Source organism: Apus apus, chromosome 3 (assembly GCF_020740795.1).
Source record: "Apus apus isolate bApuApu2 chromosome 3, bApuApu2.pri.cur, whole genome shotgun sequence".
NCBI classification, from domain to species: Eukaryota; Metazoa; Chordata; class Aves; order Apodiformes; family Apodidae; genus Apus; species Apus apus.
Window position 1 is genome coordinate 8871430 of NC_067284.1, and position 19248 is coordinate 8890677.

General features: G+C 36.2%; 1 protein-coding gene across 2 annotated transcripts; it reads right to left on the reverse strand.

The window, feature by feature from the left end:
* Positions 1-1463: 1463 nt before the first annotated feature.
* Positions 1464-18541, reverse strand: MANEA (mannosidase endo-alpha). 2 transcript variants are annotated; one of them, XM_051614792.1, is made up of 5 exons: positions 18462-18541; positions 13436-14028; positions 9778-9887; positions 7365-7441; positions 1464-6716 (listed from the first exon to the last, which is right to left on the reverse strand). In XM_051614792.1, the coding sequence occupies exons 2-5, from the start codon at positions 13983-13985 to the stop codon at positions 6080-6082; spliced, it is 1374 nt and encodes a 457-aa protein (XP_051470752.1). In that variant the 5' UTR covers positions 13986-14028; positions 18462-18541; the 3' UTR covers positions 1464-6079. The 2 variants fall into 2 exon arrangements, with proteins under 2 accessions (XP_051470752.1, XP_051470751.1); XM_051614791.1 differs by lacking the exon at positions 18462-18541 and adding an exon at positions 17652-17865.
* Positions 18542-19248: the final 707 nt, after the last annotated feature.

The following is a 19248-nucleotide window of genomic DNA, read 5'->3' on the forward strand; positions in this document are numbered from 1 at the left end:
ACCACCTGCGTATGCATACATTTGCATACATATACTCTAAGAACTGAATTTGATTTTAAAAAGGTCCCAATTTTTTATGCACTAAGCCAGCTTTGAGTATTAGCAATAATAGAATATCCAGAAAAGAAGTCTCATCATTTTCAGTAACATCATCACACTGTATCATAATTTAAGTATCTTTTTTCTTGACTCCAGCTTCACACTGTTCCTTTCTATTTGTAAAATCCTGAAACAATTATGATAGGTTCAAGATATTCTTACTCCAAATCTACCAGTGAAGTGGGTCAGGGAATTAATTTTTCAAATTTTTACTGTATTAAACCTCTGGATAATCCATTATTTTCAGAGGTTTTTTTTTTTTTTTTAATGTGACAAAGTTTGAAAAATGAAAGTGATAGCTGCTTTTTGCTGCATTAGTTTCCTTTATCTACACTGCCCAGCTGAAGAAAACAAACAAACATGGATGTAGTCTTTCTTCCTTATCATTCACACAGAAAACTTATTGAATATACATTACATACACCGTATAGAAATTGATCAGATTAGATAAAGAAAAAAGGCCATAAATACTGCTTCTTTGTTCTCTCTTCTTTCTACTAAATTCACATGAAGCGACATGAAATACCCTAGGAGATATTTTATCTACTGAAATGCAGAACTACTTCACAGTTTCCTACTAAAGTGTCAATTACCTAGTTCCATTTGTTTCAATAAACCCTGCATATCTGTGCCTATACAAAACAGAAGATGAAAACAAACTGGACATGAGCAGGTACATACATAAATTCCAATTTCAAGTACACTTTTTGTTAATTACCTTCTGCATTTCCTGAGACAGGAAGTTTTCAGGAAATCATTTGCCTAGTGGAGCAAAATATTTCACCTTAACTACAAGGAAGAGTCACGATGTGATACACAAAAGGAAATATGAAATTATTATTCAACATTTTAAAATACCTTTGATTCACATACAGAAATACACACCACTGACTGTGCATGTGAATTAGATTTGCTTTCTTATCAATGCAGTTTGCTGGGAATATTGCCACATATTTTTCAAATCCCTAGAAGGTAATTTCACATTACTGAAACTTATGCAAAATGTCAACACTGGCTTTCTAGAGTTTTTATACCTGAACACCACAATACACTTTCAGAATGAAACAAGTACTTCTTTGACCCCACTGCAGTATTCAGCTGTAAACCATTCTCCTATGAAGCTCATGATTTGTTCACCCATCTCACTTAAACTTCTGTATGAACTGTAATCTTCAGTTTTACTTAGCCAAAATACAGTTGAACCTCAGGACTGAAGGATACCTGCACTAGTGACCTCACTTAGTAGCCTAATAAGATGTAATACAAATAGGCCTAAAAACTTCAGGAAAACTGTATTTTGAAACATTGTGACAGGCCTGTTGTTTACAGCCTAATTAAATTCTACACAAATATTGCACACTCCATTTAAATCAAACTTTTGGGGCATATATTTATTGTTCATGAAGTATTCATACATAAGCAATTTTTTATTTTGTAAACATCATAGGGAATTAGAAACATTTCTTACTTAAAAGTATCAGAATCCAGCCTGTAATTTTAATACAATGATAAAGTACTTTAAAAAGAATTACTTTAGTTATATGCACATATATAATATTTATAAATAGACACACACACACTTTTTTTTTTAATATATGCATATAAGCAAATGCATCTTTGCCACAGCAAAGTATTAAAAGAAATGTTGGGGTTTTTTTAATTCATGTTCAATACATAGCAAAGATACACTATCCATTCACAACAGGATCATACCTATACAATGTAAAATTCACATCAGGCTTTTCTGCAGTACCTATAGTCTTGTACTCTCTCTTTACTGAATGTTACAACTATTAAGTCCCAGAAATACAATCACTTTAGAAGTTTATGCAACACTTAACATGCTGGTCAATAATAAAAGATTAAAAAAGGAATGAAAGATTGACATTATCTTAAGCAAGTAGAAAGATGAGGACCAATACTTGTAACACACCTTAAGACTGGGAAGGAGAATTTCAGTTTGCTGTTAGTGGTAAACAGTTTGTAACTACTTTATTCCATCTTTTAAGGTACACAAGATTCACAAATAAAGTGCCCTTATTTACAGTACATTCTTGTCCATGTGCCCAGAGATACATTCTTCTAGCAACACAGTGCTGAAAACACTCCTGTGAGATGTTTTCATGAGAACCCAAGAGCCATGTGTAAAATGTGTTAATTCAAACTATGCAGAGTGTATACTTACCAAGCTGCATACTAAAAATGAGTTCACTAAAGACCCCTAAGAGACAAATCATTGGCACTTCAAAAGAAAGGCACTAGACAAACACGATTAACATCAGCACAGAAACTATATTCACAATAATTTACAGCTTGCCACTGAAACAGTAACAGCATGTGTTCTCTCCCTCAAAACTTAGCACAAGTTTACAGATCTGAGAAACATGCACTACTGTACAAGATTTCATATAAATTTTTACTTCAGAGATGTGAGAAGCTTCAGTTCTGAAATACCTCACAGAACCGAAACAATTTCCTCGATCACAAGCAACAAATGCAGAAATTAACCTAAAGATTTTCTTTTAAAAGGAAGTTCTGTTTTACCACAAAGACTTGCTACTTGTCTCAGAAACCATTTCACCTCTGGGGATACTCAGTCAGCAGTATGTGATCAGTAACTTCAGGTATTTCTGTATTTGCAGAGAAATAGCATGACATGATCTCTATTAAAACTTCCCATAGTGCTTCTTGCCTAATCTATAAAAATGTGGTATATCATGCATATCACTCTAAGGACTATAACATACTATAAAAAGGTGACTGAAATGCAATTAATCAGTGTAAAATATTAAACGTAATCATTACAATATTTTTTTCAATTAGTCAAGAAATAATAGGGGTCTGAAGCTAAAGTCAAATAGGATCTAGGTATTCCTTAAAATCCATTTCAGATCTGAAACTTGAAATAAATATTCTTCCCTCCCAATTTTGGTTGCACATCGGAGTCTTTTTTTTTTAAATACTTTTTGTAACTGCAAAGCTTGGAGCAAACACCTTCTAAATCCATTCATCTTCCCTCAGCCCAAAAACTGCGTACTTGAAACAATCTTATTCCTCTGCATTTATGTAAACTCCCTCCCACAGACCTATTTTTACTCAATTTTCCAAAAACTACCACTACTGCAGGAGAAGTCCATCAGCAAGACTCACCATCCCTTGTAAACAAGAAGTAGCACTAATATTTGCTCAACGTACAGAGAAAATTTTGGGCAGGCAGGTGGGGCAGTTTTAGAAGCTGCTATCCCATCAGCTCTCCTTGGGATCATCACATTAAATGATAAACTCTGAAATACATTATTGGGTTGCATATTTATATTTAAAACACATCAAGTACATAAAAAATACAGTAAGTGCTCAGGGACGATGAATTTCTAGGCACTTAATTTTCACTCTTCTCTGCAAAAATTGTGTAAATTCTTCCAAAGATCCCATTACACATCAGTGTCTTATAGACCACACCACTTCATGGCAAGGGCTGGATGATACCTTCACAGCAAATACAGAAGTCTTTCAGAGTAGTGAAGATCAATTACACTGTTACCATAAAATTGTATTTTAAACAAGATACATCACCACAGTTCTACAGTACTCTACAACAAATTTCAAATGTTTCTATAAACTGTAACAAAACAAGCAACTTTTATAGTCGTGGAGAAAACAAACTGCCACACAGGAGCTGAAAGCTGAGTGCGAGGTCAAGACTAGTAAAGTGCTCAGACAACTACAGTGAGAAAAGACTAGAAGTGAATGACAGAAGTTTAAGCAAAGGCAAAACAAAGAGACTTGTCCTTTCAAAAGGTTTGATTTCAGAAGACCTTGTAATAACATATGCAATATTGCTATGCAAAAAATAATAATTCTCTCACATTGAAAATAAATATATTGGCTATTGGGGCTGTAAAAGCATAAACATATACAAATTATAAAAAAATATGTATAGATAATACTTAAGGGACTTATCATAAAAACGTGTAAGTCAGTTTTCTTAGTAAAGGGAGAGTGGTTAACTTGAAAGTGGCAAAATCTAACAAGTGCTTCATGTCTCAGACACTATTTTGTGACCTGTACCTACTTCAGTTTATCCACCTGAGCATAAGTAAAACAAAATGAGCATTAGTAAACACTTTTGCAGAATTGCAGTAGGACAACGCAGAAAATTATGAAGAGATATTAATAAGACTCCAGTAACTCCAGAGGCACACTTCAACATGCCAGGTTCTGTATCTGTCATCCAATTTCTGCATTTTTTTTTCAAGCACCTGAGGCCATAATATGACACTTCATCTATTTAACAACTGCAGAGAAGTGACAAGAGAATGAAACTAAGTAAGTGAAAGATACATAAACAAAACTTTTTCATAACAGAAAGACTCTAGAAAACAGTAGCAGTATCTGCTTTATGTTCACTTGGAATGAAAAAGGTTTCTGGAAGAAGCATATTGTTTGGGTTTGTTTCCTTTTTAAACCAAAAATCCTCTCATTCACCTTACAACTTCATGGAAAGATAACTGAGAGAACTGAGTAAAGAGTGTAATTCCATGGGTCCTGCTGAAATCAATGGAATTCCAGTGGTCACAAGTTCCAACATATGAACTAAAACAGAAGATCAGCACCTTGTATTTAAATAAATAAAATTAAAGGAAAAAACCAAACAAGACACTTTGCTACAGATTAAACACTTGCTGCAAATAAACAAAACAGTGCAATTTATACTATTCCAAAGTTCAGGACTTTTCTACGAAGTTGTACAAAAATGTCAAAACCAGGATTGGTGAGGAGACACATCTGTGTGACTTGATCCTTTCAAGCGTCATTTATCACAGCATTTGGAAGGTTAGATACTTAGGTCTGAAAGCACTAATTTCCAGCCTCACCACAGTATTAAAGGTAGAGCTGGAAGGGAGCTTATCGGAATGATAAAAAGATTTTAGTATCTATTATTCTGAATCCTGGAATAACTAAATGAAAAATTCAGATTTCAATTTAAAACAATGGATAGTTACTATCATTGCTAGCAAACTAAACCGCTTCTAAATCAAACAAAAAAGCATTTCCTAAAATAATATTTATTGTACGACTAGTAAGGTATTAGTTTTAGAATTTTTAAGCATCTTAAAACACATACTAGATCTGTGTCTGCAAAACATACTAGATCTGTGTCTGCAGTTAATTAGCAGACAATATATAGCACAGAAGTTTCAGTATATTTTTTGCATGTTCAGGGAATTTTTTTCTCCTTCAAAAATCTTTTCTACTCTGTTTCAAACAATTAAAAGAAAATAAATTCAAAATATCATAGAAAGAACTGTTAGTGGTCAGTACTGGTCAGTATCTAGTAATCTGCAAAAGTCTGTAACATACTGAATAGAATGGAAGTAAACTAGAAGTCTTTCAGCAGTTCTTTGGAACAAAATTTTTCAAATACCTTTTTTTTTTTCTTTTAACAAAACACACTAGCATTGCATCACATAACTCTTCAGTGTTTTTACCACAAGCCACTCACATGTCGAGAAGCCCCTCTGTGCAAAGCATTAGAAACAGTAGATGTAAATTATTCCACATACTACAGACATGCAGCCTGCAAGAAGCTATTAGGATAAAATAGAAACATAATAATATAGGAAGTCAGGTTAACTATGCCAAATTTTTGTTCTCCTTTGGTCATGTAGAGTTCTCCCATGCAGATGTTCTGGAAGCTCAACATGCAAGTTATGATGTTAAAAACAACAAGAACCCAAACAAAGCCCTAATATTTTCCCTGAATACTCCTGAACTACAATATCCAATAAGACAGAAATGCCTATATTCTCATCATATTTTTACTCTTCAAAATTCAAATTCAGTAGTAATGCATATACATTCAAGAAATAGAATAATTTAAATATACTTAAAATAAAGACATTTAAGAACAGATTTTTCAGCTCCAAATTTCTTTCCCAATGTAGTCAATGCATGAGGATACAACTGGAGCAGCAACAGCTCACATTAGCCACTGCTCTTGTTCTTTTCTGTATTTGTCAGACCACTTCTGAGTAAGCTCTAGGTAAATATTTGGTTTATGAGGCTTATAGTCAAGGTAAACCATCTGTCCAGTCCGTTTGGGGATAGCTTTTTCAATCTGAGTTCCCTCATGCCATTCATTAAAAGATGTAATAGAAATAATTTCTGGTCTCACCAGAAGGGCTGCACTGAAGGCAGTCTCATAGTACTTCCCATTGACACGATTACGAGTGTTGTGGTTGTTCCATGGTCGGATACTGGTATCGATATATCCTGGCCCCACACTTGGAATAAACATTAAGTTGTTACTATCACAAAAGGCTTTTAAACTTGCCCAGTTATGATGGGATGAGCCATAGGAGAAGCCATTGGTGGCAAAGTACGTGTACATTCCATCAAAGCCACTTCTGTGAATGTCATGCTTGTGTCTTTCTTCTACAAGAAGTGCAATGAATAACGCATCATACGGAGTATTTCGGATAGTCTGGGATCCAGACACAGTCAACAGATTTGCCCATATTTCAGGAAGTGTTACGTAAGAATCGTAAACATAAAACATAGGAAGGTATCTGCCTGTGCTGGTTTTATGTCTGTAAAAGGCTGGGTGGCCTCCATATCTATAAAACAAACAAGGATAATTAAGACAAAATTTGCCATTTGGAAAATACTAATCTATAAAGACAGTGCATGTGCTTAAAAACATAGCAATTCCTATTCATTTTCAGTCCAGTGTTTGCTAAGTATTAAATAATGAATCTGCAAATTACTACAAATTAGTAACTTACTGTCAATCTGCACTATTAGTTTTCTCAGAAGGGCAATTCTCTAATTCAATATGAAATAAGACAGTCTAAGCAGCATTGAGAAAAAAACCTAGTTGCTGTACAGAATTAGACAAGCTGAATTAACATCATTAGAGGTCAATACATTAAAGCTCTAGCTGCAAATTTGTTGCTATAAAAATATATGTTTAATTTATATACTATGTAGCTATACTTTAACTGCTTTAATCTGAAGCATTATGACTTGTGATACTAATGAACGTTGAAAGCAATTAACATTTGAGTATCTATGTAAAATTCACACTTCAATATTTAAAAAACAGACCGAGTTCTGTACCACTGAAATATGAACTAAGCTTCTTACCATTTTCTTTGATCTCATTACACATTTCTATAAATTTTTCCAAGCTTTAAATGATACAGAGAAGTCCCCTAAACCAGTGTGTAACAAACCCCAAAGGAACCCATTCTGAAAGCACTCACCTGTCAATGATGTATTTGACATTGTGGTACATACTGCGATCATCTCTATCTTTGTAAGGTTCAATATGAAAAGTGACCTGAAAGATGAAAAGGTAAAATGCTACTGAATACACAGGCCTCGTGTGTTATACGAAGCAAGTAACAGTCACAGAAAATAGAGCTCCTTACAGAACAAACATTTCCATTTGTCTATATTGAGAAAAATCCAACCCTAATTCAATTCCTGCACTGCTAAGATTAGGAGCTTCAGATCCAAGAAAGTCTGATAATAGAGTATATATTTAGATTTTACATTGAAACAAAACACTAATTTTGTTTTCCCCAGGCTACAGAGAGTAGCAAGTATGCTTCAGAAAACTTTAAAAACTACAGTAAAAACTAAAAATTGAAATAAAATATTGCCTACGTGAATGTCAAAGAACTCATTAACCAATAAAACTCTTTAATATTGAATTTCTAAACAATGTATTTAATTTGCCATAGATGATTCTCCAAGGAGAGTTTTCGATGTCAAAACAGACTTTAAGATACGGGATATGAAAAGTTTAATTTAAAATTGTATAGATTTATCAACAGCAATAAACTCTTTGAACTAACTCTAATCTAATGTACCATTACTGCTCTGAATTTCAAGCTTGAAGGTAATGGAGTTATTTAACCTACACATGTGAAATCATTTCAAGGTAAAAATGCTACTCTTCAAATATTCAGTTAAATGGAAGAGTATATTACATTAATAAAAACCACTCATTTTTCAGAAGCAATTCTAGAGCAGAATGCATTTAATAAAGTCTCCAACAACTCTGCAACAGTAGCAAATTTCCATTGTAGAGCCAACATTCATATCTATTAGGTACAAAATACAGAAAAATACAGTATTAGACTAAATCCCTAGGACTGACAGGACAGGCTAAAGAGCACTAAAATTTAATTTCCAACTATCAAAACCAGGCAAACCAGGATGCATCTTTTAGCAGACTTTTATTAAGCAGACATAATAGAAAAGTATTTTCTATGTTGGTTTTAGTCTACTGACATTCCTAATGCTTAACTGTAATAAGTTACTAGGGCAAGAATGTCTAAAAACAGGACAGTGAAGGTAGCAATCCCTTGTAGTATCTATACTTAATATCTATATTCTGGTAATTATACCAAGCAGTAACAGCAGTTCCATCCATATCCCAATCATTACCATACTACTATATGCATTTTCTTCAGTTCCTTTAAGAGATTTGAATGTGAACAAGTTCTTCTAGGTGGCAGTAAAAGCCATCACATGATCTGTACATTTTTGGGAAAGATAATACTTTTCCTTTTTAATAATTTACTATTATGTGTGTGCAACTTATGTCACATAATGCAATTCCCACACCATTTTTCACACTTTCAAAATTAATTCTGTATCTCAACTAACCTTCCTACTTTCCTCCTGCTTGTCAAACAATCTATAGTTGCTACTAGTGACAGGAATTTTTCCAAGAATCTGCAACTTTCAGAAGCAACTAAAACAAGAGCAGATGAACAGGCTGTATTTTTAGGCCTCTGTGTAGACAACACCCTCCAGAGGTAAAACATATGCAGATATTCAGATAGTTTAAAAACTCAGATTTATTACTTGGCAAGACTAGAAGGCAATGCCTGTTTTCTTTATCCAAAGGGAAAACACAAGTTTTGTTCTAAAAATAAACAAAATCAAGGCATGATTTTAGATTCTACTGATCAATCCATATAATTTTTAATTTCTTTGATATTTCAACTATTTCAGGAAGCCAGTAATTTAGCCTTTCTATCCAGCCATGCCCTGGAGCAACCTAAAGTCAGAGCAGCACCTCTCTGACCTTATTGTCCAAGCATTCACAATACCTTCTGGAATAAAAACATTTACACAAACTAGAACTTCCGAACCTTTATCAGTCATAAATGCTTGCTCCTGACCTCTGTGACAAGATGCCAGGCAAGTTATGTGGTAATGCCAAAAATGAGGCTAGATTTTATTCTTTCTAGAAGTTCCTTAGTTTACAGATCATGGTATTCCATAGTACTTTGAAATATGTAATGCCTCCTTGAACTCCTAAGACTCATCTGAAAACAACATATTGTTTCCTAAAAAGAAAAAAACAAGTGCCCAACACCATAAACTTAGATTATGTGAGGTTTAGATTTGAACCAAATCAGAGAAAAGGCAGATTATATTTATTCTAGTTATATGACAATATTTCTTAGGTTTTATCAAAATTTACTGTAATTTCAAGGGTACTTATACCTGTTTCTAGGACCTAAAAGAAGGGCAGTGTAACAGCAGACAGAAAGATAAGCCCTCCTAATATGACAACCCTCTCTGCTGTACATCGTGAGTCAAATGGAGTAGAGTTTTCTATGTAGTCCTACTTTATGCATCTTAAAAATACTTTACCTTTAGATTATATTTGTGTGCATAATCCAAAATAACAGGCACCAAATCATCAGTTGGTTCTCCATTTTCATCAGCCATACCCGGTGGGTACCATGAAAGCACTATTACACCTACAACACAAAACTTAAGTTCTATATTGTGTTGTTTAACATAGAACTTGTAAGTTATAACTTTGTAATGAGTTACAAATATTGTTTGATGTGAAATGTACATAATATAAAAGAGAATTTCAAATTACTTTTTAACCAATTACAAACTCTCAGAATTCTCAGAGTGGATTTCTTTGTTTAAGAGACAACAAAACGAACAGTGTTAAGACCATCTGTCAAAAGAACAGATCTGTGCTCAGTGTCCCAAGCCTAAGACTTAGAGCCATTCCCTCCCACTATTCAGCACACTGTCCTACCCTCCAGGTTGTACCAAGAGAGATGAGAGCTTTACATGTGATGAAAGAGATTCTTATTTTATGAAACTTAATTCCCCACCACACTTCTGTATTGTACCTCTGCTTCTACTACAAAACAACCATTTCATACTAGAAGCAGTGATTGTAATTCCATAACCTTCCTTCTTGCTAAAAGCAGTTATTACAGTGTAATCCACCCTTCCAAGCATGTGAAATTAGTTTTTTAATTCATTACCTAAAACAACACTTAAGTAACTCTCCATAATTTAAGGATGCTATTATTCTTGTCAAAAAAGGTGGCAACAAATACAATATCTCTATAACTGTAAATTTACCTGATGCTCCCCATGAATGCAAAATAATACATACCTCTTCAGCAAGCTAAACCTTTTACTTCTAATTTAAAATGCTGTCAGATAAGTAAGTTAGACATGTTAGGTGTGTAGCTGGAAATAGTATCAGGTAGAAAGTAAGACAAAGAAATACATGAAATACTGATATAGGAATATTTTCCTAACAATACCATTTAAAATGAATGGAAGAATAAATCAATGAGATTTTAAAAAAATATTTAAAAATTTAAGTATACCAGTTGGGTCACTGAGATAGATAAGTATATACTCTAAATTCGATCTGTTTTACTAACATCGTAACATTTCTGACTGACAGTTTTCAAACAAGTCCAAAATTATGAAAAAGAAAGCATAAATTAGAGAGAATACACAATCATCTTCTAACAGCTACACCAGAAATTTCAGCTCACTATATATAGAATTGAGTGCAACTACCTTCAGAATATTCTCTCCTCGTTTTAACAAAAAGACAACTAGAAATAACAGACTGTGAAACAGTCTTCCCAAGGACAAGAAAAATGCACCATGTTACTGCATTTTATCACCTTATCTGTTATTTCACACAAAAGAAAAGCACTAATTTCAAGTGGCTAAGATGTAAAGGACAAGTAGAACAGCAGCAACAAACTCAGGCTACAGTTAAGGTATGCTGAATACAGCGCTCAAGACCCTCCTCTGTACATCTAGGAACAGGAAAAAATTTAGGAAACAGGAAAAAAAATTAGGAGACAGAATTGGTCATGAAGGAACCTAAATACATGTCTGCATTGGCCTTTCCCTGAGAAAGACTACTAAATGTTTTCTTGTGGTTAAAAAACAGTGTTATTTACTACTTCAGAAGATTAAAAAAGGATGGACTTGATGCCAAAAACAATAGAATAAACATGTTTAAAACCAGAGTAGAAAGTTCAAGATAAATTGAGAACTTCAAACTGGACTACTGCAAAAATAGGCTGGTGCAAAAAACCAAATGCCATCGAGCAATCTGTGAAATACTATCTACTGTATTAATCTGTTAAAAATTAAGAAATTAATAAATAAGGAAATAATTGTAAAATAGAAGAAGAATACAAGGAAGCACTGCATGAGACTCCTACTGCTCCAGTCTCTTATAGCTTTGATCATTACACAAGAATGGCTGAAAGAACCACTGATATTTTTCTTTTTTTAAGATTCTTGATAAAGCCTCAAAAAAGGCTAGATGAAAAATTATTTGACAGAATGTAAAATGCAGTAATGGATTAGACATTGACTAGGAGACAAAAAAAAAGAAACTGTAAATAGCCTCACAGTACACAAAAAAAGGACCAATGTATAATTCTTATAGAAAAGACACAATATTTGAAGAAATGACCTGAGGGAAAAAAAAAAACTGATTCATTCCATTGGTCAAACCTAGAAAGAAGAGAACAAATTAAAGTATTCCCAAATCCATAAATCAATAACTGCAGAAAGAAGTAACTTTTGACAAATATCAGTAATATGTTACAAAGAGTATGTCACAGGAAGCTTGGAACTATTCATTCACATTGCTGTATTATTAAAGCTGCTAAAAAAACTACCTTAGATTGCAAAGCATTTTTCCTAGTATTTGGTGCCTTTTGCATCAGTTCAGCTTTGTTAGATATTTGTATTAAAAGGATGAGAAACATCACAGACTCTTCAAAAACTGTAAGTGCCCTCTGTGCTTTCATCATGCTATAATGCATTATTTTGCTTTAGATATGACTAAAAAAGTTCTTACTGGTAACTAATACCCAAGATTTATCTGCAGCAGTTTTCCCACTGTTGCTGGTTTTTCTGGTAATGGAGTTATCACACTACTGAAAAGGGTGAGAAATTTCCTACGTTTGGATTAACCTGTGTACAAAACAAAGGTTTGGTTAAAAAATAAATAAATAAAAAAAATGGAGAAAACAATAACCAAGCAGAGACATTATACAAGTAAACAGTATTAATGGAAATATAAGCATTTCATTCACCTAATAATTCAGGTTTGATGTAAGTGATTCAATTCAAGGTGATCAGCACTCAGAATAATGCTATGAGCTCTGGTTATGTTGCTCCACCTACATCTACAAAGCTGTTCAGACACTACTAGCAGCCTATGTGACTGCTTATTTTGAAGAAAAAGGACATAAAAAGGACCTTAAAGCCCAACAACAAAGAATGACAACAAAAATACATTGAACATTCTTACATATATAGTCTGTCCTATCTAGAGAAAGGGAACATGAATTTGTATTGGAAAAAAACCATTTTGGACAAAGAAATAAACTATAATTAACTACATCAAAAAAATTGTACCTGACAGAGTTCAAGGTTTGAATTAGACATTCCCATAGCTAATGAGAACACTTATAAATACACTGCATAAAATATAAATTGTATAAAAGCTATAATCCTACATGCTCTTTGACATATGTAATAATATGTGATTGTTATTACACACAAAGAATTCAGAAAAAAACATGCTCCTATTTGAACATACTGCTCAATAATAATGTTAACTGATTTACTGATGATAATATGATTTACTGAAATGTGTTCTTAAAACTGCAGTATTCATCTCCAAAAATAAAATACACAGACAATATATCCTAGCAATGGCTTCTCTATTTTCTACATGTTGTCAGTGCTTACCAGTAAGTCATGAAAGATGTGCACCTATAGGATTACAAATATAGCTTCTTACATTTCTGTGCTCTTACAATCACCAGACACAGCTCTGAAGATGTAGGTTTCTGCTGGGGTTTAAAACTCAGAAATACAGAGACATTTACTAGTTTCAGACATCTCCAGAATTACAAAGGAAAATGAAGGAATGGGTCAGTTGTGTTTGTTCACATATTTAAGGCTGGATAAATGAACAACATGCTGAAATGTTAAGATTCATTACCAGTTGAGGCTGAACGCATTTGTTTCATGTGGGCTTCTATGACAGAAGGGTCTTTGGAACTGTAAGATCCAAGTTCAGGATAAAAGTTGGCCCCAATGTCCTCAGGAGGATTATGTCTTCCCTTTGGATAATTGTTCGCAATTTTGGGATCCCAATGTGGCAACAAGGGATGATTCCAGTGAATATATTTTCCATCAAACTGTGGATTACCAAACCAACTATAATAGAATATGTGGAAGTTATAATTAGGAGAAGACAGCTCTTCTTCCAGCTTGTTTGCGGGAGGCATAGAAGCTTTCATAGTGTTGGCTGCAATACTATGCAAATTACTGACGTGTGTTACAGTATCTCCTTGAACCCTGTTTTGTGAATTCTGTTTATTTTCTAAGAGCACTGTCCGCTGTTGAAGCTCGGGCAACAAACCAAGTCCAAACGGATCCCCAAATCCAGCTCTGTCAGGTCTCAGAGTCTTCAAAGCCATCATTATGGAGCAAATAAACAAAATAAAAAGCAACAAAATGATGCACGTTCTTCTGCGAAACCTTGCCATGATGTCATAGTTCAGAATCCAAACAGAAGGATTTTGGCCACAACTGATCAAAAGACAAATAATTTAAAGTCAGATCTCTTATTACCTCATTTGACAGTATGAAATGCTTAATAAAGTTTCTACATAACATAAATAATATGGAGACAAATGTGACACACAGACTGACTGCATAACTAATTGCCCTTTGCGGGCAGGGTGAACTAAAGGGACCTGGGACAAAAAAATATTTCTGCATTTTAGAATCTGTGCCAAGTTTTGAGGTTCTACCACCAAGGACTCATATTTTATAAGACATCTTACTTTTGAACTTCATTGTTTTCCAAACCCAAATAAATCCCATGAAATGGAAATTCTGGGTACATAATTTTAGAACTATCATGCTTCGACAAGTCTGATAGAAATAGCACAGAAAATAGATGGAAAAAAAGCAGAAACCATGAAAGGAGAATAACACAGCAGAACAAGAGTGAAGTACCATATGAAATATGACAGAAGTACAGTTTCTGTTTAGAATAAAGGTTTATTTGTTTTCTGGCTTTGAACCAACCCCTTTGTGTTTAGTTAACCCACACACTAACTAAATATCTTGGCAAAGTAAACTCAAAACAGTATGTTTTGCAACTTTACAAATCTAAAACTCTTAATTTGTTTTCTGACTTACGTAAATAAAAACAGTATAGCATCAAGAATGTACCTCAACCAGACAGCTGGTAAGTTAGCTGCTGGCAACCTGTTAGCATGTCACAACTGTGTGACACTTCATGGAAGATTCCAGGACTAAGTTCAAAACAAGACCAATAGTACACAGTAAGATTTTAGCCCTGAAAGTAGGGTGAAGAAAATAAGTATAATGGAATGCCTGATTATTTATAACTTTAATTCCTGTTCAACATTAAATACAAGAGAACCAGAGAAAAGGATCAATTAAAATTTAGGTTACCACAGAATTATATGGAACAAGATTATGCATAAAACTGACAAGAGTAAACTGGAAAATCTTAGAATAAACTTCTGATACAACAGCCATTAGACACAGTTTGGCTGTGATTTTTTATTTCTGTCACTAAGAAGTCCACATTTTAGAATCTTACCTTAATTTACTGAGACATACACAGGTAGTTTCAAAATACTTGGAAAGTATCCCAGTAACCTACCAACATGCTTTACTACTGTTAAAGTGCATTAATGTATAGCTCAGTTGCCAGAACACTCTACTTGTTACTGCTGTGATCATTTTAGGTAGGGAATTTTAGAATATGCTTTTTAACAACACAGCCTGAACTGGATTAGCAGTATGATACTGCCAAAAAGGAGAAATTCTATTTCCATTTCCAACCTTAATCCATTGATCCTGCTGTCTGCCTTTAGGATTCATCTGGTTTTTACAGTACGGTCACTCACAGACTTCAACAGCAAAACCTTGTTAACATCTCAAAAATAAACAACAAAAAGATCCCTGTGCTTGACATATGTGCTATCCTGATTACATCAAGATTTCACTATCATAAAGTGCTTTTCTGAAGTGTCAGGAATTGATCTAGGTGCTCCATAATCTTACTTAAACAAGTATTTTTTCAATGGAATATTTACCATGAAAATGCATTAAAAATTACCTCCGTAGCAACTAAAATTGGACTAGCATTAGGGCAGATGCTGGTTCACCAAAGCATATCATGAACCTCTGGCATGTTTACATAGAGGCTCTAGAACAAGTGAGTGATACCTGTGGTAAAGGCTTGTGTTTTGAGGAAACATAAGTCTCAATGATGAGGACATAATTCAGCCCTAGCATAGATATACTATAAAAGCTGCAGTGAAGAGCTTGTATTATGTCATTTAATCTTGCTCAGAGATACTCTTTAGAACCAGTGACAGATAAATTATGCTGGTCAGTGCTACTGCCACAGCAGAATGCTAATACTGGGGAAACAAACTGAGCAAACATGCCACATGAAACAGCTACCTGAAGTTATATCTGTCCTGGGAACTAGAGAAGTCTTAGAAGACATTTCTGAACCAACAGCCTTTAGTGATACCATAGCTGTGATTTTGTATTTCTGTCATGGACATCCAACTTTTATAATCTGACTTCAATTTACTGAGATACACAGGTCAGTCCTACATACTTGGGAATTATTTTGCCTTGGACTGCTGTGTGCATTTGCATCTAATAGCAATTCCCTTTCTCAGTAGGAAAAAGTCAGCCTGAACAACTTCAGCTTTACACAGTTTAAGATCTCACAGGCAGACAGTTACCCTAACTCATATGATGACTTACTAACTAGTAGCAGCTTTCGGACTCTTACCCCAAGTGTGTGGACCCATGTTGGAATACCAGCCAAAACTGTAAGCAGTTCAAGCTCTTGCATAGTAAATTCATTTGAAAAGAATAAAAAAATCTGTCTGTAACAGATAAGAAGAACAACTGAGTTAAAGTCACCAGTCTCTGCTTATTGGCAAAAAAAAAGGTCCAATGCTTTGCCAGAACAGTTAGGCATCTGCAGCTATTTGTGGATCAGATACTTCTTGAACAAAAGGACACTTATTTGTACAACATGAAAAAACACCTTCTGTTTAGAAATTCATCTGCAGGTTAATTTGATGCTCCTACTTCTAAAATTAGAAAGGTGAGTAAGCAAGCATTTGTTTACATTTATTTATTGCTACTTACATTTTCTACTGCACTAATGATGTAATTGATTCTATTAAGTTCTCTTGAGTTTTCCTTCAGAAAATTTTCTAGTCTATATATTGTATCACTGTAACTCGATACATTTAAATATTTTCCTGGTGTTTCTTTTCTGTCCTGTTTCAGCTCCACTACATCCTTTCTGAGATTAAGGGAACAGATTTGAATACAGTGTGATTTTCAACATGCATCTTGGACTTAACATTCCACATCTAATGCATGCAACCTGACTGCAGAATTATCATCCCTAAATCTAGTTCCTGAGTGGTAAAAATAAGCTCAGAGATCATTACTGTGAAATTAAAATTTTCTTTACTCTGTGCATTTCACTACCTATTTTTAAAATAATAAAATAATAGAATCATAGAATGGTTAAGATTGGAAGGGACCTTAAAGATCATCAGGTTCCAACCTCCCTATAAGCAGGGACATCTCCCATCAGACCAGGCTGCACAAGCCTCATCCAACCTGGCCTTGAACACCTCCAGGGAGGGGGCTTCCACAACATCCCTGGGCAACCAGTGCCTTTCTACCCTCATGGTGAAGAATTTCTTCCTGATGCCTAACCAAAATCTCCCCTCTTTCAGTTTAAAGCCATTACCCCTAGTCATATCGCTACCCTCTCTGGTGAAAAGCCCCTCCCCAGCTTTCTTGTAGCCCCTTCAGGTACTGGAAGGCTGCTATAAGGTCTCCCCGGAGCCTTGTCTTCTAGAGGCTGAACAACCACAACTTCCTCAGCCTGCCTTTGTAGGAGAGGTGCTCCAGCCCTTTGATCATCTTCGTGGCCCTTCTCTGCACCCTCATTTTATTTAAAAATTAAGTTTCCTTTTTTTTAGTTTAATCACTCAGTCACTTCATACTTAAATGTTCTTTGGCAATTTTTCCACTGACAGGTGTCTGAAGAAGTCGGGATCTTCAGTTAACTTTGTCAATGTACTCTTCACTACCACACGATTTTCAAAATAATTAATTGTTACCTTCAGGTCCAGACGGAAAGCACAGAAGTCAATTGATGTCTTTCGATTTTTCCTTTTATGATTACAGATACTACAACTTTCTTCATTACACATCAGAGAAACATGAAGCTTTACCATGAGAGGAAGCATTCCATAGCATTCAGTCTTCAAAAAAATCTTATGCATTTATACATATTTATCCTACATTACTATCTCTGTTCCAAATGAATTTGTTTGTTACACAGGAGTAAGTAGTATGGAACTCATCACAGCACAAAAATTCCAGTTGCTCTTCCTAAAACAACTAATACTTAAAAAAAAAAAGGGGAGGGGAGCGGGGGGAATCTTCCGTGTAATAAGCTTAAGTGTTTTCTAAACTCTTCCTCAAAACTTACAGCAAACCTGTCTGGAGGACAGAAGGATAACAACCCCATTCACACTCACACTTGGCAGTGATGTGGTTTCTTTTTCCTCTCTCGCTGCTGCTTCTTACACCCGCAGCTATCCTGCAGGCAAACCTGCTGCCTGCCCTTCCCACAAGCTGAGCATCTCCGCGGGCCAGAGGCGCGGCGAGGGGCCTCCCCGGGAGCCAGGCGGGAGGGCAACCCCCGGCCCCTCCACAATCGCCTGAGCGAGAGGGCGGCCGCCTTCCCCTCCTCTCCCGGCCTCCTCCTGCCAGCCCGGAGGAGCGCCCCAGCAGCGCCCGGCCTTCAGCGAGGCCCCGCGTTACGCCGCGGAGCCCGCCGCGACCCGGCCTCTCTCCCCGCTGCCCCTTCCCCAGCTCCCAGGGCCGCCAGAGCGGCTGCTGCGCGGGCCGCTGCGGTTACTCACCCGCCCGAAGCAGGGAGGCTGCCCGCGGGCAGGGAGGCGGCGCCGCTGGAGCGGCCGGGCGCGGCGGCTGCGGCCGCAGCCCAGCAGGCCGCGGAAGGGCTCCCCCCGGGGCGGCAGCTCCGCCGGAGCGCGGGGTCAGCTGCGCAGGCGCCGGCAGCCGCGCAGGCGCCGGGCCGAGGCGGCGGGGGCCGGTCCCGGTCTCTGCGGTGCGGCGGGGGCGGGCGGGGTGTTCGTGCCCGCCCGTGAGGCCTCAGCGCCGGTTAGCGCGGGTGTGCGGTGCCGCTGTGAGGAATGGAGCTGCGGCAGCTGCGTGTTAAGCCTCCTTGGGGCCTTGAAAGAGGTTTTGTTGTGTTCTTTTGTTTTTAAAACTCTAAAGGCCTAAGCTTTCCTCAGTTCTGTCAGGGGGTTGCTTTTCGGCTGGGGGAGGACCAGCTCATGGCTGGTTAAAAGCTGAAATCGGCGGGCGATGGGTGATGCCGGGTAAGAGCAGCACCTCTGCACCGCCCAGATGGTGATGCTTTGGGAAGCCAGCGTGCTGGGGTGGCTGCCCGTCCTTACACCGCATCAGCTATACGGGAGTAAACCAGGAAAAGTACAGGGTTAGACGTGATAAATACGTCTGTGACACGGTCCTTTTGTAATTGCAATAATGTAAAAAAGGTGTCACTATTTTATACGCTAACGTTTTCTCTTTTTTTTTTGCAAAATAGTGAAAATGGGCATGAATGATTGCCATAATGAGATAAGTAACCAAATCAATGACAAAAATATATACCCTTTTTCTACT